We start from the raw sequence: 27487 nt of genomic DNA, 5'->3' as shown, positions 1-27487 counted from the left end.
TTTTCTATTTCTTCCTGTGAAGCACTCAAGGATTGGATTTCTATTTCTGTCACTGTCAGCTTATTACAAGAATACTGCAAAGAGGAAAACAAATTACTCCCATTCACTAATTTCCTCTTACCTAATGGGAGCTTTAAAAATGATGGAGCTTCCCTGAGGTATTGAACTGTGATGGTAACTTCATCGCCAGCATTTCGCAGTAGGTGTACCTGTCAAGTGTGACAAATAACAACTACTTTAAACCAAAGAACGATCAGTCATGGAAAGCACATTACTTACAATGAAATCAACATTTCTGTTGATCTATAATAAATTCAGTGTAAGTATTTCTGGCTTAGAATGTAGAATAGTTGAGGATCCAGTCACATCAACAATAGAAAAGAGTAGGCCAGACCAGTAGAACAATCTGAATAAATAATTTGCTGGGGAACCTGATATTACATACCAGCTGAACACAACTTCCACTAACTGATTTTATAAAACTGACATAGGATAGTAGGGAAATATGTGTCTATGTAGATAAAATACATTAATTTTGTCTGTATACAAACAGAAAGATATATGGAAATGTATTAATACATCATACATATCTTGATCTTAAGTATTTGGTTTGATTGATTTGGGTACCAAGTTAAGCACACTTTTGTGATTCAAATACAGTCTTGAGTTTTGTGTCTTTATTGTCTGTAAGCATTTGTTAACCAAAAGGGAACACATACACATACACACTTCTAGACATGTTTTAAACTATCAGACTTCACTTTGGGGAATAGTACGCCATCACATAAAGTATTTTTTTAAATGCAGAACTACACATAGGATCTCTGATGGAACTCAGTTCCTACTACAGGGCAGAGGTGTTCCCCAGTTTCATATCCATGACTCTCAGGAAACAGATATTGTGTTTGGTTTGCATGTGGCCTGTACACAGGGCCTGCATATCCCTGACCCAGTTTGTCAGAAATGGATGCTACAGCTTGTGGCCTCTAATCTGAGCACAACCAGAGCATTCATCCTCCAAGCAGAAAAGGAACTAACTGTAGCAAACTGACTTATATAGATGCATTTAATTGTTTAATGTGCTGGGAGGAAGCTGGTGGTAGTGTTGTTCCAGACCACTGTGTTAGCACAATGCCACGTTGGCCAACATCATCAGATGCAGGATTACCTCAGACATCTTAAGTTTTCCACTTATGTACATAAAATAATGCTTACACCAGAGACTGATGTATTTGCTTGCATGAAAATATCAAGCTTATGTCTGATGGAAACCAAGAACCCTTTTTCTCTTTTTTCTTCCACCCCCATCTCCCCCCTCACTCAATCTGCTTTTAAATGATTTACTATGAAAAATACAACAGCCAGTGCTGCCTACTCAGCCCCAGAAATCTCAGTGTTGTGCTTTTGGGGACAACTGACTATAAGAGAACCTGAGGTCTCACTGTGGGGAAAAACATTGTGGAGAAAAATAATAAAATCATAAGATTTCTGACTAAACCATTTGAAGATGGTCACAACAGGAGGAAACAAGAATGACAATGTAGCATGCATTTTAAGGTCATAGAAAAGTATGTTAGGGCTGCAAAGCAAACCAGTGTGTCCTAAATTCTAAGGTGCAAGAAAACTATGTCTCTTGAATTCCTCTGCCCCTTATTTCCTACAGAAAATTTCCTATTTCCTAGTTTAGACATTATTTATTACTCAATAAAGACTGAAGATGATTGGTAGCTTTGCTAGTCTCACTCTACTGTTTCAAAGATAGGACAACCTTCCACTCTTACAAGGATATTCCCTTCCAAATTAAAAATGTCAGAAAGTATGAGGGCAGGGAGAAGTCACAGTTGGCAAAAAAATACAAGATCCTGTTACCAAGTGCTGCTGTTCTTGTAATACCATTTTACTTTTAACTACATGGTAAATCTATTAAAAATGCCAACTTTAGTTTATGATCAGTACAGAAACAACAGTTTTTTGCATAATTAAATAGAAAATTTCAAACCAAAGAGATTTTAACTGTAGTCCTGATATATCTAATGGGAAGAAATATAAACCAAATAAAATTAATACTGAGAATTCACTTTTTATTCATGATTGCCTTTTAAAATAAGCTAAAGAAGTGAAGAAGTTTAAATTTACCTTTGGAACAACAGGAAAGAATTTTAATTTCTTAATTGAAATAAACCTTTTGCAAACAAAGAAGAACAACTATGTTTCCTCCTAATTAAGCAAGGAATGTTTTCACACAAACATTTATATTTATCAAGAGATGAGAGGAGACAGCATGACAGATTGCCTAATATACTTTTGGAAGACATCAGTCAAATTTTACAAAAATAAATCCAAAAATTGTTGGAACAAAACAAAACAGTAGACTAGAAACTGTTGCAGAGTATGAGATTTCATTTTTTATTTCAAATTATACTTTGAAAAGGAAATAACTTCAAATATTAATGATTTGGTTTAAAATTTCCAAGCATCACTAGTCTCTTAAAAGATATTCACACCGTATCATACTCTCTGAAGCTGCTTAGTATTCTTTGGGTAGTGCCTGAAGAGGCCAGAGTGTTGAACCACACACATACTAACAGAACTAAATCAATTTCAGTGATCACAAGAAGGTCTTAACAGTCAGAAGGTCACTAAATAATGCACTGCTCTGTGATGCTGAAGCTTTTGCAAAAGTCCACTAGGTCCAAAAAGACAAATCCAGTATCTTTGGAGTAACATTCACTGCCACACTGTTGTAGTAAAATTATTAAAAGAGAATTGCAGAAGTGAGTGGGTTTTGTTGTTTTCCAAAGGTTGATTAAATGCATTTAGTGCAGCTGACTCTGTGTGTCTGTGTTCATGCACTTACTCGTGTTCATGTGTATAAAGGAAAAAAGGGCTTCAGCTGAAAAGCTTGCTTTTCATGCTGGCTCCAGTTTTCAGGCTTTGCTTATCTCTAAGAACATTTATCAGCCCAGGGTTTATTACGCTTCTCTTTCTCACATGCATTTCTCAGGAACAGAACAGAGAAAATGTTACAAATATAAATAGGAGATTCTATATCTCAACTAAGTACAGCAGAGAGTCTGTAGAGAAAAATATTACTCATATTTTAGAAAAACCTAATAACCTTTGTCATCTCATTTTTACTGTCAACACCCAGTTAAGGGGAATTCTATATACTTCTATGCAGACAAGCCAATGGCACAATGCAAAGCTGCTGGCATTCTTTTTAAATTCTGGTTCTTTGTGTTTACTGTGATTTGATCTAAATCTTCAAACTTATCTGAACATTATTATTCACACTGCTCAGAGATTTAGAAAAGGTTTTGGCTGTTTGAAACAGGTTCTGTTTTATTAAGAACAGCACTTAAAATTGAAAATGAGAATGATTTTGATGAATTATTTCACCCATATGGCCCCTTAGCCAATATCTGTTCTGAGTGCAGAAGTCAAATCATTTCACTGTGGCCATTTAAGAGATTCAACTCGAAAGTATTTGGTAATATATTTTTTAGAAATCAGTAAAGATCTTACGATACAAAGAAATCCTCATTCACAGATATGAATCTCTAAATAAAAAGAATCTGGATGATAACCTTACACTTTAAACATAGGAAGTTGGATAAAATTAATCTTATATGGCATGCCTTGAAGAATATTTAGGTACATAAATGTGACTAAAAGTCTGAAGCAAAAATTCTGAAGTAGAAGGATGTGAACCACCTGATGAATGCCTGAGCTTGAGGTACAAGCATTTCCCAAATAAAACACTTGAAATTCACACGAAATGCAAGTTTTGGACTTGAAAAGTATCTGGGTGGAATGTTATTTACAAGCCTGCAACAGAGCAGATAAAAAACTGAGATGTGGTAAAATATATGAAGAATTAGACCATAACATATCATAGTAAAAAAACAAAACAAAACAAAACAAAAAAACCCCAATGAAATATAGAAAACTGAAAGTTTTAAAAAATTCTTCACTTTTCAGACAGAATGATAATGTTTAACACTTAAAATGCCTCCTAAGCAAAAGTATACTTTGAAGCACTTCAGGAAACTTGGCAATTTCAGCTCAAAGCATACAAACAGGGCTAAAAAATCTGGTATTGTGCTTATCTGTCTATGAGTAGGCAAGGGAGATGTGTGACAGACACCTTGCAGTACAGGTAGATTTTAAAATTATAGTAGACACAAAATGGCTTTAAAAATAGTTTTTAAAATTAAAATTGGATTGCAATTCATATTGGAAGACCACAAAGCAGAATTAAGTTAATTCAAGAAACAACAATTTCTTGTCTCTTTTCCAATGGTCAAATATGGAATGGTTTCAAATAAATATTTTTGATTCTTCTTTTCCTTAGCATTGCACTATTCAGTGAGCAATAATCTCTTTCTAAATGCTTAGCTGGCTAATGCAAAGCAAGCCTTTGTGTCTGAACAATTTATACAAATATGCTAGGAAAAATGGCAGTCAATGTAGCCTTTGGAAATTTTCACAGATTTAAACTTAACTGCAATTTATTAGTTTACTTATTTCTTAATTCTAAATTCTAAATTAAGTAATTTCATTACTTAAACTTATTAGTTTACTAATTTCTAACTTTTCTCTAATTTCTGCCTATAAATATAGTAGAAAATATTTTACAGATAGCTTCAGTATCAATTTAAACAAATAATGCTGCTTCTGTATGATATAAATACCAGGCATTATGAACAAAAAAATAAATTTCAATTTTATTTTCATTATTCTGTACATATTTTTCTATTTAATTAAACATTCTAGTGTGTAATTAGTATTGTGTAAACAATGCTTGCAAAACTGTCTGGAAGATCAAAGGTGCTGTTACATGCTGTGCATTGGAAAATAAATTTTGAGTCGACTTGGCTGTTCCCTGAAGCAATAAAAGTTTAAATAAACTTGCTTAAGGATAACTATTACCTGAAACATGAAGACCCATTCCTAAGAAAGTCAAATTTTCAAAAAATTCCAAGAATATCAGAACATTATGGGGACTTCTCTCTGGAAATGAAGGTCAGTCTCAACTGTGATCAGTGTGCTATAAACAAAAAGGGTTCAAAACCACAGAACTCAAAATTAAAGAACAAGCAGTATGTTTTACTGCTTATCTGATGTTTTGCTTTACTTGTAAAAAGAAAGAATTGTCTCAGGTATCAAAAACTCACAACACAGAGATAGACATATCTGACTACATGTGATTGCAAAGACATATGGTAAAGTGGAATCAGTACCCATAGAATTGCAAACATTTCTGTCACAAAAACCCATTTCTGCAGTCATTTTCAAGCAAAGAAATTGGAACAACCTAACCCTGCAGGTTCATAATCTTCAAGTATATATAGAAATTTTTCTAGATGATACTTAAGTGGTTGAGTTTATACAAACTCTAAGGAGCACAGATTGAGCTAAAAAGACTAAATGCAGGTTTTCATGTAGCCATTACTTTCCAATTTTCTTTGTTGTTTGCTTGTATCTAACACCTCCACAGCTCTCGGAAACAGATTTTATCTGACCTGAAGTTTCTGAGGAGAGAGGTATCCACCAAAAAACCCTGCCATCGTTTAATGGCAATGGTATAAAATGATGATAAAGGTAACTTCAGTTGAAGAATTGGCAATACTGAATAAAGGCTGTCTTGTGCTATCAAATGTAAAAACAAAACCAGAAGGTTTTGAAGTTGTCAAACCCAGCAAGTCATATGGGTTTAGAAATTGCTAACAATTTGGACATTTCTTCCTTTTCTCACAACAAACTTTTCCACAATGATCCCTTTGATCTAGGTCTTCTAGCCTACTCTACAGTTAATACAGGATTAAAGATAGGAAGCACCAAGAAGTGCTTTTGTTGCCTACACATTAGCTGATGAAGCACAAGCCAGAAGACCCAAGGAGTGATCAGTCTAACAGAGTGCCCTGCAGTCTGAATCAGCCACAGAATTTATTTATAATCACTCACATGTTCATTCTTTCAGAGTTAAAGAACAGAGGTACCTAGAACACAAAAACATTTCTCCTTTACTAAACTCCCTACTGTTAGAGAATAGATTGTGGGAGAATAGAAATGGGGCTATGGCAGAGCCTCATCCCTAATGGGTGCAGCTGTATAAGACATGCATTAAGGAAGAAGTGTGGAAAGCTGATGTGTATTGACCCATCACAAAAGATAAAAGAGCATGCTGGTGCTATGCATGTGAGAAAAGAGGTATAAAAAGTGGTATGGGGGAATAATAAAGGGCTGATGCTTGCCACCATTTTCGGTCAGTCGTGTGTCCACTGCCACCTTACAGCATGTAGGTGAACATAAAAGAATAAGAGGAATACCTGCAGATAAAGTTCAGCACTATTTCATAGTAGCAGAACCCCTCTATGCTAGTCCTTAATGCTTTTGTTTCCCCAATTCCACAGACATGAAAGTGCTACTATCAACATAAACCTGCAGATCATCTGCAATATTCAGCACAAATCAGGGAGAAATCTTTTTTAGGAAAAGCCCCATACCTGAAACTTCTTTATACTGTCTCAGGACTGTAATCCTGAGAACGATTATAGACCTGTTATTGATTCCCTGTACTTTTGCTACTGCATTCAACTTCAGAATAGACCGCCATAAAGTATATTATTTTATTCAATACTAAAATTTTCCTTCACTGGGAAAATAACATGCTATTTGACAAGGGGAATGGCATTCAAATCCCACTGTCATGTTGCATTCTCCTGAATTGGTCTCTCTTCCCTCAGAGAGCTGATTACAGTCAGAGCCATAACTGTTTAAATACAGGGCTATACTTTTTCTTCCAGACATTTTTGTATTAGACTTTTTGATGCCTAATATCATATCAGACAGAAAAAAAAAAAAAAAAACACCAAAAAACCCTGTTGATTTTCTAATCCAATCCTTTAATACTTTTGATGCACTGTGGTAGAATATTTGCCATTTGAAGTGTATGAATACACTTCTGCTCTATGACTGTTTTGTCTGCTCTCTACAATAAGGAACAAGCATAGGTGCTATTATTCACCCTCAAGTCAGCAGCTAAACAAATGCGTCTGAAATATCAGTGATACCTATAAGATCCATTCACTTATTTAGATCCCAATCCTATTAAATCAATAACTTTTTGAAGAGAAACAGTACTTATGTACAATATATACTGTGATCTCAAAGGAGTAAATCCCTCTTGTGATCAGAAATACACCAATTTTATTAATGGGTTAATTTTATGTGGTTGTAAGGCCTCTATATAACTTATATTTCCCTTTCCTTTTTATATTTCCTTATTCCTTATAATATAACTTATATTTCCTTTAAAAAAAAAACAAACTTTAAAGACACAAAATAACTGAGTTTCACTTATGTAAACAGCCTAAGTCTAATCTTTCACAAACATTTATTTAATTAATATTTTCGGAATCACCAGGGTGCACACTAACTCTTTATTAGCCTGCAGCTATGTTATGTTGATAACATTGAGCTAGAGCACTTCAAAATTCTCTATACCTTGATTAAATACCGAAGGTCACCTAATGTAAGGCAGCAAATTAATGAAAAGCAGAAAACACTGTATAGATAGGAAAATGAAGGTGTAAGAGAGAAATGAGATGGAGGTGATACTGCTTAAGTTAGTTTAGTTTCCACTCTGAGATACTGCTCAGAGTGGAAACTGAGCAGAGTGACTAAGAGATAGACTACTTTGGGCACAGGAATAAGGATCAAAGGAAGCAGGAGTCTTCATACTCATTATCAAGGATAACAAGAGACATATTACAATATTGTTCATGAAGCTATGAAGTAGCTTTTTCTTTTCCTACCAGCACTTTCAAAGACAATTCCCCCCAACCTCCCCACTGATTTACCCACAGATAGCTTACACGCTTTGTTCTTATTCCAAGTCCCTTTTTTATTCACGTATTTAACCTACCTCTATGGTACTCAGTTTTGTACAGGTGGGAGCTGGAGGAGGAGATGGAAGAAAGTGCCCCTCTACTTATGAATAAAGTGGCTGGTATAATTTCTGATAAATCCTTTGTACGTCTTTCAACACTTATTAAAGAAATAAATAGAAATTTAAAAGGGTTAAAAGAAAGGCCTTTCAAAAAAATTTTTAAATATCTTAACTCCTTGTACCCTTAGAAATTACTTAAAATTGTAGCTGTCCAGCCACACTGTTGTGCTTTACCTAAGTGCTAGATTTTGCATCCATAGCTTAACAAAGATTTCAATTCTTCCTAAAGCTCCTTTGTGTGAGGTACCTGAATTCTTCCATCAGTTTTAATTATAGTAATTCTGCTTTTGTGCTCAAAGATTATGCACATTGGGAATGCTCCTAATGCCAGAGTACTTGCTGCTACTCTAACGTAGGAAATTAAGTTCCTGTGCAATGATGGAGGTAAAATAGCAGAGCTGAAATATGAACTACTTAATGTAAATACTTTCTTAACATATTTAGAGCTTGAAATAAAGTTGATTTCCACAATTACATTACAAAAGCTTCATAATATTTTAGGCATAAATTTTACGCAGGTACTTATGTTACTCCAATTTAAAAAAAATCTTTCTCTGAAATTTTGCTATCTCCCACAAAAGCACAGTAAGGGAGCAAATGGATGCAAATTTAAAAGGCAAAATCATGTTTTAAAGCATGTGAGTTTTATCATTTGCATGTGAAAGACATTGGAGACCAAAAGTATCCTATAACTTGTTTCTTAGTGAGAAATGTTGCCAGATGCATTCAGTGAGGAAATAATCACACTTCTCAGAGCATCTGGAAACAATGAGGATGAATTGTACATTCCACAAAGTTGTAAAATTATATTGTACTTTGATGATTTGAGGTAGCTTTATCTTTATGCGGTGCTGGGATACAGAATACTTGTGGGAAATTAGCACCTGGAGAAAGGAAATTAAATTTAGATAAGTTTCATCCAAACAAGGTGAAAAACTTTTTAAAATTATTTGTCTCACTGTCATGATAACTTCTGTTCTGCTGTGACTAAATCTCCATGAAAGTAGCTCAGGAAAATTCTATGGGGTAACTGAAAGAAAACTACGTCCAGCAAATATCACATATTAGCCTTTTTGCTATTCATGTTTATTTCTGCCCACCAACATAGCAACAGCAAATTTTCTGAAGTACACAGTACTTAATGAAAGTCACTACACTAAACTCATTAATAAATGCTGCTCAATAAAAGTTGGTTCATTTCTCCCAGTTCCTGCCTCAGGTCTGATGCATGCAGCTGTCCTGCAGATATATATTCAGTATTAACAGGTATTTGCTGTCCACATTATAGATGACTAAAGCATTCTTTTAGAACTGACTGAGGCAATGACAAATGGACCATGAGAACTACTACTAAGATAAAGTTAAGAAAGTAAAATCTTCAAAAGATTGATAACTTTGCTTTGGTGTGTCTGTAGTCCTATAAATATATAACAATGCATTAACTAAACATAAACTTCATGAATTTTTCATGTGTAAAGAGCTTCTCAATGAAAAACAACCTATAGAAATGATGCAGTTTCTTGAACAGCTGTGTGTCAAAACTGCATTGTGCTTGAAAGTAACCTACAAACAGTTCCAATTCTATATGCTCACACTGGCTGATACCAAATATGTCTCCTAATAATAAAGCAAGGGGTTAGTCTGAGATCATTTCAGCAAGCTCCCTGTTAATAATACTTCTGGGAGATGGATTTTACTCATGATGTTTCTCTTCACACACCTTTGGGTAACTGGAGATGCTCTCATAGTCTGGAGCACATCAAAACCTTAAGCCACTCAAGATATGCTTATTCCACACCCTAAATTGTCCATTTAAAGAAAATTATAAAAGCACCATATTGAGAAGACAATATGTGTAATCAAAAGCAAGATGAAGTTTCTTACACAGAAACTAGTCATAGAAAAATTGATATTTGGAATCCTCTTAATGTCTTTTTGAATACCTAATGACAATGTAGGTCAGTGTTGGAAATTAGCTAGAGTGAGAAAAGTATAAGATGCTAAAGGTTTTGGCTTAAACACTAAGTAGAAATAGTTTACTATAATCTAAACCATCTGAAAAACCAAAAGCAATCTATGCAATCTTAAAGCAAACCCTGGAAATTACTGAGAAAATGTGAGAGCCATGCAGTTGAAGAAAGAAATCAAACGGTTTCATGACATGCAGAGGAATCACACAATGTTCACATGAGGTGAAAAAAACTCAGTTTCTGGTTCTTCTGGATCTGGTTTGAATTACCCTTCTAATATTAATAGAGTATTTCTTTTATGCTGAGAAAACAAAAAAATTGCAGGACAAAGGACGAACTATTCAAGTAAATCATGCAGAGCATTGCTAAAAGTACTGTGAAGTTTCAATATTACCATTAAGACAGACTTCCAAGAAATGAAACATACACACTTTGTCTACACAGAAAAATAGTCATTTTTCCTTCATTTAATATCCATTTTATACTTGTTGTACTTCAATTACACTCTTCATTTTTTACTTATGAACATCTTTTCTGTTGGGTGAAAAATCATGTTCAAACCAAAAAGTACCCCACAGGAAAAACTTCAGAAATTCAAGAAGTAATTTGAAGCTAATAGTGAGTCTAGGGTCAGAAAGATGCGTAGGTCAGTAAGGGCACCTATATATGTTAGTGTAGCAACTACCTGGGCAATCTAGCTAAAAAATTTCCTTGAGCTCTGATCTGTATTGCTGACTATTTCTAGCAGTAATCTTAAAACTTCTGTGCATATCAAATAAAAACTTTATTTTTTATTTCTCTAAATGTCATAAAGCTGTTGCCTCAAATATTAATGAATTATGTAGTCCAATATTAACATGTGGTTTAATCAACAGAGCATAACACTGTAATTTTCACATTGTAAATACATATCTTAATTTGTTGGAAGATTAATTATTGCAATAAATCAATAAAATCTACTTATAAATATAGTCATATTAGTAAGATATTATTACACAGTAAACTTTGTAAATAAAAAATTATTTTTTCTACTTCTCAAGCATCTATCTGAAAAGCTAGTTCATAATTATTTTTATATAATTATAATTAATATATATATATATAATTTCATAATTATTTTATTAATCCATCACTCTAACTCTATGTTTTTTATTATTTTATTAGTTTTGATGTATTTGTTGAGTAATTAACCATTATGTGCCTATTCTAGTTATGTATTCTCCTCTGTTTTTCTATTTGATCTCTTTTTTTCTGTTATTATATGGATAAAATTCATAGTCTGTGCTTCACCATTTGGAACTGAATTCCAGAAGAACATGAAGAGAACTTCAATGCCAAAATAGCTAATTCACAAATGAAAATAAAATCTCAGTATCTCAATGAAGATAAACAATTTTGAGGTTCAATCCTTGTATCTCAATTAATCAGCCTAATGAAGAACATGTTCATCACTGCCAGCCAGACATGCCAATGACACATTAAATAGCATTACAGTAAACATCTTAAGTCCTAAATACTTAAAAAAAAATTACTATTGACTAAAACCTGTTTAAAATTCTGAAGATCTAAAATTATTCGTACTGAATAGATTTTCTGTTTTAATGGCTAGATTCTCTGTTTTAATGGATATTGTTTATTTATCAATTTCCTTTGGTGAGAATATTCATAAATAAAAAGAAAAAAATGTTTCCAAGTACTTTCCTGCATCACTGGGCAAAACTCCAAAGAGATGAACATTTGTATGGAATACTAAAAATGTGTCAAACATCCTAATACTATGAAATACATGAATAAGATATAGTAAGAAAAAAATAACATGCAACACCTAATTTTCCATTTTTGTATAACTAAACACCCTCTCCTGCATTTTCTAGTTAATGGAAATAATCAGTTTATTAATCCTCGAAATAGGATTAATTTCATACAAAATTAAATCTGAACTAATCATAGATTCATACAAAACAGTCTTCAAGAGAGATTATGTAGAACCCTGTCCAATTCCCCTTTGAAAGGCAACAGAGATGGTTTTTCATCACATTTCCTACAATTTGCTTGTGGTGGAAACAAGCAGGTACTTCTAGCACATTTCAGCATAGGGCAGTGCTTACCTCGGGGACTCACAAAAATCTTTCTGAATCTAATTTTTCTCTTTCACTAAGAACAGGGAGAGAAAAGTACTCAGACTCACACCACAAAATGCCAAGAAGTCTGCTCTGCTCTGTGAGTATCAGGTGGGCCAAGAAGATGCTCAAAGGGCTGGAGCACCTCTCCTATGATGGCAGGCTTTGGGAGTTGGGGTTGTTCAGCCTGGAGAAAACTCAAGGGAGACCTTCCAGACCCTAAAGGGGCTACAAGAGAGTTGAAGAGGGACTTTTTACAAGAGAATGTAGTGATAGTTCAAGGGAGAACAGTTTTAAACTCAAGAAGAGGAGGTTCGGAGTAGAAATTAGGAAGAAATTCTTTACTGTGGAGATGGTGAGGCACTGGAGCAGGTTGCCAGAGAAACTGAAGATGTCCGATCCCTGAAGTGTTCAAGGCCAGGCTGGATGGGACTTTGAGCAACCTGGTGTAAAGGAAGGTGTTCCTGCCCATGGCAGGGGTGTTGGAAGTAGATGATCTTCAAGATCCCTTCCAAATAAGCCATTTTCTGACTCTATGAATCTAAAAAATTCTGTTGAATCAGAAAACTGCAATCTCATATTTCATTTCCTTTCACAGTTTATTGTATTTATATCTTGAAAATTGAAGTCCCAGCCAAAGAACACCAAGTGGCACACTTTTGTGAACTTCAACCAAAATACTCCCTTATCTTTGCTTCCCTCTTTCTCTCCACTCAGGAGATCTGACTGCTCCTTTCATGTTATGCACATTGACAATCTGATTAGCCACCAGGGAAAGAAAATTAAATTGCCTCTCTGATACACAATACAGAAACTATATTAATCTCTGAATCAACATTTTCTGCATTCTCCACACCAATAGACTATTTCTAAAAATAAACTTAAGTTTCAAGGAAAAGAAATTATTTTCAATTTTCAACACTTATTGTATTACCTACTACAAAAGCAGAATTTTTCTTGGCACTGATTCTGAATTATTTATTCTATCCATACCCTTAGCCAGAACTAATGTGTGATAGTGGCAGCTTGAATAATTGCGGAGAAAAACAAATTCTAGTATCAGAAATGAAAAACAGAGAGCTAGTTTGTTGTTCATTTGTTGCTGACTGAGTAGCTAATTGTTTGGTTTGCCCAGAAGTAATCACCTTTTAACACTGCTGAAGTTCATGGCTCAAGAAACAAAACTCCCCATTTGGTACAATCAGGACTAGCTAACTCCATAAACATCTCAGGAAGGAAGATGGTAGGTAGCAGGCAGAACACACTGGCCTCCTTTCCTAAAGTTCTCACATTTTGTAGCCTTCTCTCCCATGAATTAACCCCAATGGGTTTCAGGTCTTTAACACCTGTGAGCCATACTGATGTACAATTACACTTAAGCTTCAGTTTTGTAAAAGAAAGGTTTTTCGAGTGTGCTGACTGTGTGCACCTCCTCACATCCTGCAAGGGTGAACTAGCAGACATTCTAGAATGGCAGAAAGTAAAAACAAAAACAGAGAAAAAAGTCTGAAAAAGGAATGCCATCGTGAAACAAACAAAATAAAAAACTGAGAGAAAATTTTTGAAAGCATTTGTTAGAGTTACAATTTAAAAAATAAAATAAACCACAACAAGACAAACAAACAGAAAAAAAAAAAAACCCAGAAAAAAACAGTTCAACACCAAAAAAGTAAGAAACATATTTGCTTCTGCCCCTTAATGCCAGATGCATATAGAGCAAGCCAAAAGAATGACTCAATAACCTTTGACAGACTTCCATTGTATTATGTTAACAAGGTTGGGTAAACTTGAACCCAGAGTGGATTAAGAATACCCAAGCCTCACTAATGAATGTGTTTTGAATAGAAGGGCTGGAGCACCTCTCATTTAACCTGAGTGACATTTAGGGCATCCTTTACAGAGAGAGAAGATGTAGGCATGATTTTCTAAAAGAAATGAGTTCTTCATCCTTAACCTCCTGCTTTTTGGACAATTACCCATAATCACTACATTTCTATATTACTAGCTTAATATACTGTAACAAGCTTAATATGCTATATACCTTCTTCCTTAAAGCATTTCCTTCAAATTGCAAACCCACAATGTTCAAATAAAGAGAACTTTATCTCAACCATTATTTCATAAAAATGCAAAGACATAATTTTGATAAAAGAAGAAATAATAAATCTTCCATTCTCTGAGGAGCTTTGCCAACAGACAACCTCACCTGATAGAAACATTTCTTATGTCTACTGCCTGACACATTCTTCTAACCCTATTCTCATCATAGTAACAGGCTGTGGTAGTAGCAATTATGCTTAATGCTTCTACTGAATTCCCATGTACAGGGAAAGGAGCAGCACTATGCATTTCTCTCTCATTCCTCATCTCTGTTGTGTTACACTGACAGTTCTGGACCACTTCTTAGTTTTTACAAACAATTCTTAATGGAAGTAGCTTACCATTTTCTGAGGAGTAGCTTTCTGGAAGTTTAATTTTTTTTCTGTGCAATAATAACACAGGCAGCAGAAGGGCAGTTCACCAATACACAATAGATCTAACTATTACTGAGACTGTCTGTAAGAGAGTCAGCTTGATGGTATTAATCAACACCAAGAAAAGGACTGCAAGATCATGCAGCTGCACTTTATCTTGACCTAGAGAGATCACCTTCAAGTAATAAAAGCAAGTTTAGTTCCTTTGCCCATGTAATTTCTGCCCTGCTGATAAGACTGCCAAAGCCCATGTCATTTATGGTTGCTACAGATGTTATTCTGAGATACTGCTCATAAACAGGCAACAGGGGTAACAATTTTTATCTATAAGGCCTTGCACTGCAGACCAGAAAAGCACTGCACATCAAGTGAATGTGAACTGGCTTTGTCATCATATGGTCAGTCTGATAAATGAAGCAAATCTGTAAAACCTGACCACTATTCAATTATTTTGTTTCAGGTTAGACCAAGCATTATGGCAAATTTGATTTCAAAATGGAATTAAATAACTGGAAAAGTTTTAATAATCAAATAAATTATAAACCTGATAAATAGCACTGTATTTATAGTAAAAAAGAGTAAATTCATTTGAAACAAGATCAGAGGCAGAACTGTTTGGACATAAGATATTTTGTACACCAATAAAAAATCAAAATGGAATGACTTACCACTTCTTCATGGGTAGCACTTTCTACATTTATACCATTAACCTAAAAACAGATACAATAGGGAGAAAATGATTTGTAATGGGAAGTTATTTACTGAAATAAAAGCAAGTAAGAAACAAATGTCTGTGGAAAAAAGCAAATGTTTACTCACCTGTATTATTGCATCTCCTATAAATAACATTCCTGTCTGTTCAGCTGTGGGATTATAGAAGGAGTAAATTTTAATTGATAGTAGTACTGAAAAAATGCTATATTCTCTTCCAGCAATTGTTTTAATACACTCTTCATAATCCTCATTTGAAACTGATTTGGTCGTGAAAATACCAATGGCACAGCAATCAGTATTCATCCAAAATGGTAATAGACTCCTAGCAATTTTAAACACATTAAGAGAGCTACTTTCCAAGCATAAAGAACTTGTTTAGTATGGAATACAAATGTCAATTCTCACTAATGAAAGATTTCAATAAATTATGTGGAAAATGTGATTCACACTTTTCATTATTCTTCCACAAAAGGGAAACAGGGACTGCTGTAATTAAAGAGGTTGTGACTAGAATTTAATACAATTCTAACTTGAAGTTTGAGTTAGTTTTGTCCTAAAGAATAACATTATTTTGATCTACAATTTGCATATTTCCTGCCATACAGAATTAATGGGGATAATGTCATGTTGAAATTTCAATCAACTCTCCATAGATACAAACAATGACATTATTTTGAGGTCTATTCACTAACTTTCTAAATTTTAACTTTTTTTTTTGTTGGAATTTGAGGATTTTTATCTCATGAAATGCATAATTAATTAAAATTAAGGCTCTTATCCTTAAAAGATTGATAGTATTAAAGAAAGCCTATTAGTCTTATACATGACCTTTAAGGTCACACCTTGAGGCTTAGAAGAATGCCATCAATGTTAACAAAGAGAGTACTATGAGAAAAGAAAATAGAAGTAAAAAAGAAAGGACTGAATAGAATATTCTTGATTTCTGCAATTTAGCTGTTGCTACTGCAAATGTGCCTTTTTTACAAAATAGCACTTTTTAAAAAATAAATTGTTCATCACTCTTTTGGCAGATAAAAATTACAGTTCATTAGTAAATACTTAGGAAATATTTCTCTATGTATTTTAAAAATCATGATACAAGTTGCATTGGAGGTCATTACCCCACTTCTCATCCTACATTTTATTTATTTATTTTATTATAATTTTTATTAGCTTCCATAGAAAAGACATCTATGTACAGAAATTTAAGGGAATTAAAGCATTTCAAAACTGTCACAAAGCAATCAGAAGTAATCTGTTCTGGGTACATACATTGGTAGAGGTGATGAACATTATTGTGGGCATCTCAATAATAAACTTCTATTTGAGATGTTAGTAATACATACACCAATAGTGGAAAACGTGAACAATTTTTAATTCAGGGCTTATGTTAGGGCCATTGGACTGTTTTAAAAAAGTGGAAGCATCATTGAATTGGAGACAGAAGGAAGAGGGTGAGTTTGAAATTCCAGTTGAGGCAAAGAAGAAAAGGATGAATTCAAAGAATGCATGCCTTGTCCACAGTGTCTGATTGACTCAGAAGTGAGTGGAGAAATCTTAAGCATTCTTTGTATCAGCAAGCTGCCATGGTTTAACCTTAGCTGGCAACTATTTACCATGCAGCCATTTGCTCAACCCTCCTTTCCAACCCCATTCTTCTACCCCATGCTAGCCCCCAGGGATGGGGACAAGACTTGAAAAAAAAACATAAAAACTTGTAGGTTGAGACGAGAACAGTTTAATTTTTGAACTATAATATAATAATAGTAATGGAAAGGAGACAGTGTGCAATAAAACCTAAGAGAAACGAGGGATACACAATTCAATTCCTCATCCCCTGCTGACTGATGCTTAGCCCATTCCTAAGCAGCAACTGGCAGCTCCCAGACAATTCTCCACAGTTTATATTCCAAGGATGATGTTCTATGGGATGGAATATTTCTTTGCCATGGAATATATTTTTGGCCAGTTTGGGTCACCTCTCCTGGCCATGCTTGCTCCCAACTTCTTGTGCACTTGTTTGCAGGCAGAGCATGGGACAGGGAAAAGTCTTTGATTTAGGGAAAGCACGACTTAGATAGAACTAAAATATCAGTGTGTTACCAACGTCATCCCCATACTCAATCAAAAACATAGCACTGTACCAGATACTAAGAAGAAAGTTAATCCTATCCCAGCTGAAAACCAGGACACAAAAGTCACGTGTGAAGAGGCAGAAGAGAAAGAGGTCATGAATCAAAGCAGTTGATGATGAGGCTCCTTATATCCATACTGTAAATTTCAGGGATTTTAAACGAGATCAGACTGGTCGTCCAGTCTAAGTGCTCTCAAGTGAAGAGAAGCTGACCAAGGAAAATTAGTACAAAAAACTTTCTGTTTCCTGGACCTCTAAGCAGCCTATCCTAGGGCACACCAGTGCCACACTGTGGGGCACTTCTGCTGCCAGTAACAGCTGCAAGAAGCCCCAGCAGGCAGAAGCAGACTTGCTTACAAGTACTGCAACAGTCCCGGAAACTGGAATCAGTGCAGAACCTGGACAGCAACCAAACAAGGTGAAACACAGGGACAGTGTGTCCTCAGCCTCCTTGAGGAGGAAAACCCTAACAAGCCAATCCTCAGATGTTACTCTGTCTGTGCAGGGGTCACAGTTGGATTCAGGCTCCAAGCCCTGCAGCAAGGCAGATGCGTCTGTTTGCTCTCCAACAAGTACCAGTCAGCTGATCTGTGGGCCACAGATGTGTAAGGACAGCACATGGGCAGCAGCAGTGCTGCTTTCCTGAGGCCCTGTGCTGTTGGCTCTGCTGGGCAGTCAAAGCTGCTGTTGCTTTTGGGAAGATCCGCTGGAAACAGCAATATAAGAAAAAGCATAGTAAATAAAGAGATGTGGAAATGTAAGAAATTAATTTGGAAATAAATTTCTGTAAGAGGTGGCAACAGAAAAATGTAGGGTAAGAAAGCAAATCATCCTGAACCAGAAAATGTGTGAAATCTAAGATCCTGATGGAAAGGTGCATGATGAAGATTTGTGGGCATGTAGGTAGGTATTACCATTTTCCTGGATGTTCATCTATTTGTGATACACTGCATAATGACACAACAGCACAGTTGTGCAGTATTGTCTAAGTCATCTGAGAAAACTTCTTCATTGTAACAAAAGTATAAGAAACACTAGTATTCATGCAAAAAAGGAAAGACTAAATTCTAGACACAGCTAAAATTCTTGAAATAACCCTATTTAACAGATCAAGGCTTAAAAAGGAAAAGCAGTGATATGAATAGGTATAAAACCTCAAGGAAGAAAACTGAGTAAATGGAGGATAGTAACTTGGCAGCATAGAAGACAATTCCCTTGTCTTCTATGGAGCAGTGGAGGCTGAACCTTTGCCCCAGGACTGTTGGCTGCCAGATCAGCAAAGACCCATTGCCCATTCCACAAGGATGATGAATACTGCAATATCCCCATCCACCTCATGTGTGTTAGCCAATAAATTTTATAGTTTAGGAGCACAAAGCAATTCTATCCTGCTTGCAGAATCTTGAAAAACAATCAAGGCTGTCCACATAAGCAAATGAGAGAAGGAGCATTATGTGGTCAATGCCAAACACTCTATGAACTGAAACAAGTATAGCCTTTGGGACAACCAGAGAATTTTTTCTAGAAGTGGATTATGCTGCATACTAAACCAATAAACAGGACTCCTGCTGCTTGCTGACATGTCTCTGATGAAAGTCTCTGGGTTTAGGCAATGGTCTATAATTTAAAATCAATGATGGTTGCTCAAAAATACGTTTGTCATACATGAAATTGTAGAGGGTGTGTCACTACAATGCAGAATTTACAATATAGTTTAGAAATATATTAGAAATAAAGTGACTGGAAAAACTATTTGGACAGAAAAAGTCAGTCCTGTTTCTATAAGACATATTTTAAACCTGAAGACATCTATTGATGTTTCCATGAAATCACATTCTCCCTTCATGACAAAAATATTAAGTAAAGTCTTCCACACTTTATCAAAGTTTCTCCCGCTGGCAACATTCTCAAATGCAAAGGTGCTTATGAAAGGCTACTCTAAAAGTATCAGTCATTACGTGTAAAATGAAGCAACACTAAAACCAAAATACTTCAAAAAAGAGCTTTGCACTACCACAGAACATATAACCTTATTCACTGAAAAAGTAAATGCAACTTTTTCAGATTCCAGTTTGCCTCTTGAAGTTTTACTTGAAAAATAGTGCTACATCACCTTTACTCTTCATCTTAAGTAGCTTTAAATAGGTTTAATGCTGATTAAATGCTGTACCTTGATTAAATTCAAAAGTAATACTGAACAAAGGAAAGCTGGATGGAAACCTAAAAGGGCTTATGTTTAAGTAATGGTATGAAAATAATCACTAAAAAATCTAAAATCTTATTTTTGTGTATAATAGATTTGAAAAATTTTCCCAAATGTAAATGATCCATCATTCTAATCTCTAAAAAACCCAGCCTCTCTTAAGCCATGAACTATTAAAATTCTTTTGCACTCAGTGAGAAGGGAAAAGAACCAGTAATTCTGGCTTTGCTTTGCTTACTTTTCCTATCCACTAAGACTGAAGAAAGGCTGTATCAAATTTTCCAAAATTTCCAAGGTAGTGAAATGGTAAATTTACTGAACAGTCTCTGGAAATACTTACTTACAACTACTTAATTGATGAACATCTCTACACAGATTTGAGTCTCTAGATAATCTGATGTCGTTATATTTTTCAAGATTAGTCACAGTACATATTTTCACTCAATTTTTGTTGAATTCCTGAATCACACAAGAAACATTCAAGGTACTATGTCTTATGACAAAAAATGCTGCTTAAAGCACACGGTGAGGTGCACTGACTTCATGGATTTTTCAATTCACAAGCTTAACATTAAACATATGCATAAGTATTTAAATGCATGAAGAAAATCCAAATAGTTAAGAAACTGGATGAAATTAAGAGATTGGAAAAATTAGTATTAAGGATGCAAAAGACAACTTCAATATATCCAGATATACTTTTCCCCTCCTCTTCCATGAACTGGACATAATTACACTTCTGACTGTAAAGATACACCTGCTGCAAGCAAGATCTTTAATCTGTGATTTCAAACACAACTATATAAACTCAATTATTGACAGACATTGGACCATAAATAATTCTTCCTAGGCTGAATAGAAAAAAAAATCCTGAATCAGAGATCAAAATACTTTGCTTTTACTTGTTGATCTTCAATCGTTCATTAAGATCTTCCTTCTGTTAAGAGGTACTGCCTTTCACGGCCTGTCTAGTCTTGAGAAGGCAACAGTTAAAAAGAAATCAAAAATGTTAACAATGTTCTTCCATGCCTTCTGAAAACAAGTTTAGAGATGGAGGCATAGGTCCATGAGAAAGAACAATGAGTATATTAACTTCATATATCATAAGCTTTCTAATAATGATATATGAAGTTAGCATATCAAAGACAATAAAAGATTGATGGAAAATAAGATTAATGCTAAAACAAAAACCTGAAGAAATTTTAAAGTCATATTAGGAAATAATATCTAAAAATTAAACACCACCCAGCTTCAGCTGTCTGATATTCTAATGAGGCCTTATGTTCTAATGAGGCTGTATGTTCAAAGATGGCCTTGTAATCAGTCTTCACCTTCATTAGCACAGGGTGTAACAAATTTTTGATTCATTCTGGCTTCCTTATAAACCTAAATACCTCTGTATGCCCTTAACTCATTCTTAATATTGAGCTGGCTGGCTCAGTGGAATGAATCTCCAAAGCTGATGAAGCTAAGGTGACTACAGCTGCAGGGATGAAGAGCATCAGGTGTGGATGGAACCATGCTGCGCAGCTCGGTGCAGTCTCACATCATGCCCACCAGCTTGTTCAGACTGGGCTGGGTTACTGTGCTTGTGCCCTTTGGTGATGAGTCAACACCAAACCCCAGAAATATACCCATGGAGGAAGTATCACAGACAATTTCACACCGAAACATCTCTGGCATGGGAAACTGTTAAAAGTCTTCATCAAACTGATGCCATGTCCTCCAGACAGTCCAGGATGTGATATTTGAACACAGTCTGTGTTTGCAGAGCTCACAGTTTTAAGCCAAGGATGTTTTAGTTGCTGAATGTCTGGTGTTCATTCCAGTCCTGGACAGCATCAGTTAGAAATGCACTTAGCATAAAACAGAAGATTTTTCAACACAGCAGAACATGAGTTATGAGTCAACTTTTGCTACACAAGGAAAATGCATTCAAAATAAGATTTTAATTAATTTTGGCTATTAAGGAAGATTTTTTTGAAACTGGCACATTGCAAATTAATCCTATTCCATTGCACTTTATTAAATTTTATTTACATATTTTCATCAAGCCTCATGAGCTGAATCCACTGCTCTGCTTCATCACTGCTGCTTGTCTGACTTCACATATTACAAGAGGTATGAGGAGAACTCACAGCAGTAGTCAAATTATTGCAAGAGGTCTCACAAAATGAGAAGTTGCATCAGATGAAAATGTGATTGTCAACTGGATAATTCTGCAACAAAACAGTACTTTATTGTTTCATGCTTAAACAGCCAGAATTTCCAATATTATATGTGGTAAATCATTTATACATAGGATGAACTTAGATTTCAAAATCCATTCATTTTTACAACCTCCACCATCTAGATTCCACAAACTCATAAAGAATCTTCAGTAATTAAAAATGGGAATACACATTGCAAGATGTAAACACATGAAGTCTTGTACACTTTATCCACATACAGCATGTGGAAGATTCCCTGAAGTATTTTTTAGTTGATCTAATCGATTCACTGTACAACAAGAAAACCTAACTGATATGATTCCTTTGCAAGTTCTGGACATTACATTACATAGCTCTAAGAATAGGATTCTACATTTATTTGACTGGAAGTCCACAGCACTATTTGCCTTAAATACATTGTTAATATGATTTTAGCACATATATAAAAATATAACACACCTAGAAACTAATAGCAAATCACCAATCAATGTACAACAAGTACCATGTACTCCATCTTAAGCCAGTTTCAAAAGGAAAAAAACAAAACCATTATTGTATTAAATTACATTAAAAAAAATCCCAAACCCAAACCAGCCTGAATCAGGCTTATAGAACATTACTTGGAAGTTTCAACATCAATAATTCTTTCAATAATCTGGGAGATTACCAGCAATGTTGTTAATACCCTGAGCCAACTGATGATTTAATAAATGGGTAGGAAAAACACCTGATTTTGGAAGTGAAACTATTTCCTATGGGATAAAAATTACTCTGTGGCTAATTATAGCATTTTACTCTTGAGTTTATAACTCTACATTATATTTTAAAGTTTGCATTTACTTTTCCTCATTCTGACACAAAAATTTCTTCCCACTGCAATTAACTTTAGCAAAAGTTTTGGACGTAGGAAAAAAAAATTTAATCTTTGCTAGAGTGAAAGGCAGAATGAACAGAAAATATTTAAAAGGCCAGACTTGGTTATGAGTCATTTGAATTAGCAAAACTTGCTCCAATACTGTTGAGAAGGACGTGCTCAGGAAAAACTCAGTGTATTTTTTACTGTGATTTGCAATACATCAGTCTCCAGCACTAAGTGACCAAATATTTTATTTCAAAAATGCAAAGTTATGCTCTTTAACTGAGTTTCTGTGTATGCTTCAGTGAACTTGCTCAGGAAAGAAGAGAGATCTAGAATAACTTAATTCGAAATTGATAAACACAGGATCACAGCTGAGAGGTCAAAACTATAAGAATAGTATTTATAAGCACAGCTGCTATGGATGTGCTTCTGTGAAATTATGAAATGAAATCCGATTGAAATGTTCATCCTGTTTCAAAAACTGAAGCAGAAATGCTGTCAGCTCATGCTTAGGTCAGTGCCAACAAAATCACTTATCCAATGTTTGAAAAAATTAAACAGTATAAAAATAGACAACTAATTACTTTATATGGGTAGCAGAAAGGTTACAGAGATTTAAAAGAGAAAACAATAGGGTTTTTTTATTATGCTTCTACCTTTGGAACTAAAAATAGTACTATATCCATACAAAGTAAGGTTGAAAACATTATTTTATAGTGTTGCCATATAAAAGGCATTAAATTTCATGAAAAGTATCAAAAACTATCAACCATTTTAGGAAATTCAGCTTTTTAGTTATTAAGGAGAATTTTACTCATGTACATTCAGGTATTTTACTCAAGTACAGAAAAGAGTAAAATGCCTGATAAGAAATTGCTTTTTTTATCAGGTAAATTATTTATTTTCTAATGTTACTGCACAATAAAGCCTTTTTTTTATTTTTTAAAATTCAGTTTATTTTCTTGAAGCAGCAATGAATCTCACTGCTTAACTAAAGGCCACTCTTAAAGCCAGCCAATCAGTTTCACTGTTATTAGTACCTTGTGAAATGACAGTCCATTAGAGATTTATCTACATTATGAATATACATATTTTCAGTCCAAAGCTTGGTTTTAGATAAATCTGCACCGGTCTCATCTCTCTGTCATGGATAACACATTATATTAACACATTATATTCTCAATACATTAACATTATATAGCGCATTAGTGTCTCATTATATTAAACTTCTTACAGATATTCTTTTCTATGTAAATACATTTGTATTTTGGTATGCGTGTCTGTATCAACATATATATTATATAAATGGAGAGAGAATGCACATATTTATAGAACACGTCTTATTTTCCCTTAATCCCTTGCCAGATTGTTTTCTCTTACATTAAATCACTAGAATCTAAAACCAGAAATATTGCCTCAATGTCACCTGTGAGATAAATTTAGACATGTTCTCTTACTTAATTTCCAGTTATGTGTAATACCAAAAGAGTAACACTGTTAATAGCCCCTGTTATTATCTTCCTCCTGCACTGAGTAACAGCATCTCTCTGAGATTTGTGAGATCATATATATATAAAAAAAAAAAGATTTGCAGTATAAGAAGGTTGAGCACTTCCAAAATTCTTCTGAAAATCTTTTGACACATTTTAGAAATATTTATTTTCTGGAAGAAACAAGCAAACAAAAACTCCACTCTATTTTCTCTTGCACAGAAATTCAGTAACTGGAATGGAGTGCTATAAGCCACGTGCCCCCAAAAGCATTTCTATCTCAGATCTCTGATCTTTAGCACCTGCAGCAGTACCTGAATCACAGACTCACTCAGGCTAGAAGGGATGCAGAAGCTAACTGGAACTTGCCTGACTACTTCCTTCATACCTTGCCAGGTGTGTCAGTCTTCATTCCATTCACTGATCCAGCCAGGAACATTTCATGTGGGCTTAGTGTGATACTGCAGTGCCCCTGGTTATAATCACTACTGATTTTGGAGTTTCCTCAGACAAAAGATTATAAGATCTTAAAACAAGCACATTCTGAGGAGTGATTTTCAAATTTGAAGTAAAAAGCTGACCCCATAAAATTGTTGTTGCATTTGTTTCTCTACAAATAAATACAGATAAAGAACAATTACTCACAACGTACAAAACTTCGAATGTAAGTATTCTATATACAAACTCACTAATAACCTTGGTTGAGAGTACTATGGCCTAAGAGAGCAGGACATAGCTTTCCTTGTTTGTTGATTAATTTCCTGAATTACTTCCCTTCGATCTGAATGCTTACATTAATTTATTGTTATTATTTTAATGCACATTTTCTTGGTATTGTTATAAATACTGTGTATTTAAGGAGCGTATCACTATTCCATATACAGTAATACAGTTGATATAAAAACACCTTCTCTTCCTCTCTGCAGAAACAATATTACAAAAAGAAATGTAAGTACTGGACACAGGAAACTTGAAGCAGTGTTTCCAATAGGATACAGAAATACAATAATCCATTCAATATTCATTAGGTATCAGATGAAATCAGGTATTCCTTTCAACTACAAAAAGGACCCCCTGAAGAAGATGCAGAGGAGAAAAATCAGCACAGTATGTGACCTAATAAAGCATGAGTCTAAACATGGTGTTAATCAAATGTGCTTAACTTTCATTACAGCAAAGCAGGAAAAGAGCCTGATGAGTGAAAAAGATCATGTCAGTGGCTTTGAGACCTTTAAGGAGCAGGACATGCACTGAGGATCACAATCTTTGTCTTCTTTTGAAGGAAAGGTTACATGAGATGGGTAGATTTATACTAGGGAAGAGAGGAAACACATAGAAGCTTTGGAAGACAACGAATCTTAAAATATGTAAATGAATGCCTCAGAAAACAAAAGAACAAGCTTATCCTCATGTCCACACCCATCAGAGAACAGAACACAACTTTGCTTTTGGTCATCCAAGACCCTTAGCAAGGCACTGCCCACCCACATGCAACTTTTCCTCACTAAAGAGCCCCTTTGTTTTCCAGACCAGTTCTCCAACTTGCCAAGTTCAGTTTCAGGTCTGAAAAGGTCTCCCAAAGGTTCCTTTTGCTATATAAATATCAATGTAATACTTAACTGAGATAGACTGTACTGATTTAGGTGTTGTGTTATCTTCACTATAATAAACATAACAAATTACTCTCAGGGGGCACCTAGGCACAGTTAGTCACAGAATCACAGAATTTAGTCATACCATATGGTTGTGAATTACTGTGTGAGGAAAAGAAATTTGGTTTGTACTTTTTCTATCTTTTGCATTATGTAAGTTATGTACATCAATATATTTCCTCTATCATACTTATGTTTTTGCAAGTCACTTTAAATATTTTCTTTATAACATAACTGTCTTACTGAAATAAAAACAGATTCCTGGAACTATTAGTATCTAGGGTACGATATAAATAAATAGCATAAGTTACCTGCTTGGTTTTTAAATATTTTTGATATGACGACAGGCACTTTGTGCTCAGCACCACCCTGTAAGAGAGAGATATTAACCATGAGATCTCAAGACTGAAGCGGTCATACTGAAATTTAAAAGAAGGAAAGAGATGTTACCCATACCTTTATGCTTAAGCCCAAGCCACCAACTGGTTGTCGACGAAGTGTAACAGTTCTGTGCTTTAAAAAATTGTAGAAAAAATAAATTTAGGTGAAAACACAATATCTGAATGAGCATAAAAGATTTTCCTAGGCTTTCATTTACTTAAAAAAAAATTCCTAGAAGTAGTCTAGAATCTGAATTATCAGTTCTGAAGTATCATTCAATATTGATTTACAGGAACTTAGTTAATTCTTTATCACAGAGAGCAGAACCTGTGAGTTATGTATTCAGAGTTTAGTATGCTTTTCCATCTCTGAAGTGATATTCTTCCTGAACAGAAATTTGTACATACTTTTCCTTTGGCAAGAGAAAACTATATGAAGAACTCAGATATGTATATTTTCATAACTATTGTGTATGCATACTTGTTCTAGTTTTTCAACAAAAATAGTGCTTTCTATATCTTCAGATCCCTATATTTTTTGTAGCATATGCTGAAAAACTTTTAGTGATAGTCTACTTCAAATGTTTAATTTTTTCATTTCAGTTTTAAGTATGTAAGGAAGAAAAACCTTTATCAATATTTTTCTAGAGAAACCTATCATATGTTTAACAGTATGCTGAATTTGACGTTTCAATAATGTGTAACTCATGGTGCCTGACAACATAATAACAGCATTTCATCTGTTGACAATAATTATACAGTTGATGGGAACTTTTTTTGGAACATGCTGAACAGTAGTGGATAGAATCCCATCTCTACAGTAATTCCAGAACATACAGGATTAAATATTTTTTCTTTCTCTGTACATTAGAAATAGTATACAGAATTACTCCTGTATATGTATACTTTCTCTCTGTGTGTTTTACAATTTCACCAATTCAAATAAACATAAATTTTTATTTTAGTAGCCAAGACCAGAATCTTATGATAACAAGCTATTTTAATATATATAGCTCTTTTTTTTTGTAACACTCATCATGCTAGACATATGTTCATGTTGACTCAGGGGAAAACAAAACAAAATGTATCTGGAATTTCAGTTTCATTTTAGGTGGATTAAAATAATCCTTATGGTAAAAAAAATAGGAATTTTTTCATACATTTTCAAAATTGCTTCTGTTCCAATGAATACTGTACTTCTCTAGTCTGTGCTAAAAATTGAAAACTGCTGCATTATGAACATGGCACCTGACATGTCAAAAGATTT

At 34.4% G+C, this 27487-nt stretch overlaps 1 protein-coding gene across 1 annotated transcript in view; it reads right to left on the bottom strand.

The window, feature by feature from the left end:
• SNTG2 (syntrophin gamma 2) overlaps positions 1 to 27487 on the bottom strand; it is a 119064-nt gene that overhangs the window by 79071 nt on the left and 12506 nt on the right. Inside the window, exons 2-6 of the mRNA XM_063153410.1 lie at positions 26297 to 26353; positions 26152 to 26209; positions 15398 to 15441; positions 15247 to 15288; positions 122 to 209 (exon numbers count right to left, since the gene is read on the bottom strand). Coding sequence (XP_063009480.1) covers positions 122 to 209; positions 15247 to 15288; positions 15398 to 15441; positions 26152 to 26209; positions 26297 to 26353 — 289 coding nt within the window. The remainder of the gene's footprint in view (positions 1 to 121; positions 210 to 15246; positions 15289 to 15397; positions 15442 to 26151; positions 26210 to 26296; positions 26354 to 27487) is intronic.

This window comes from Melospiza melodia, chromosome 3 (genome assembly GCF_035770615.1).
Source record: "Melospiza melodia melodia isolate bMelMel2 chromosome 3, bMelMel2.pri, whole genome shotgun sequence".
NCBI classification, from domain to species: domain Eukaryota; kingdom Metazoa; phylum Chordata; class Aves; order Passeriformes; family Passerellidae; genus Melospiza; species Melospiza melodia.
Note: the sequence above shows the minus strand (reverse complement) of the source record. Positions and strands in the feature narration are given on the sequence as shown.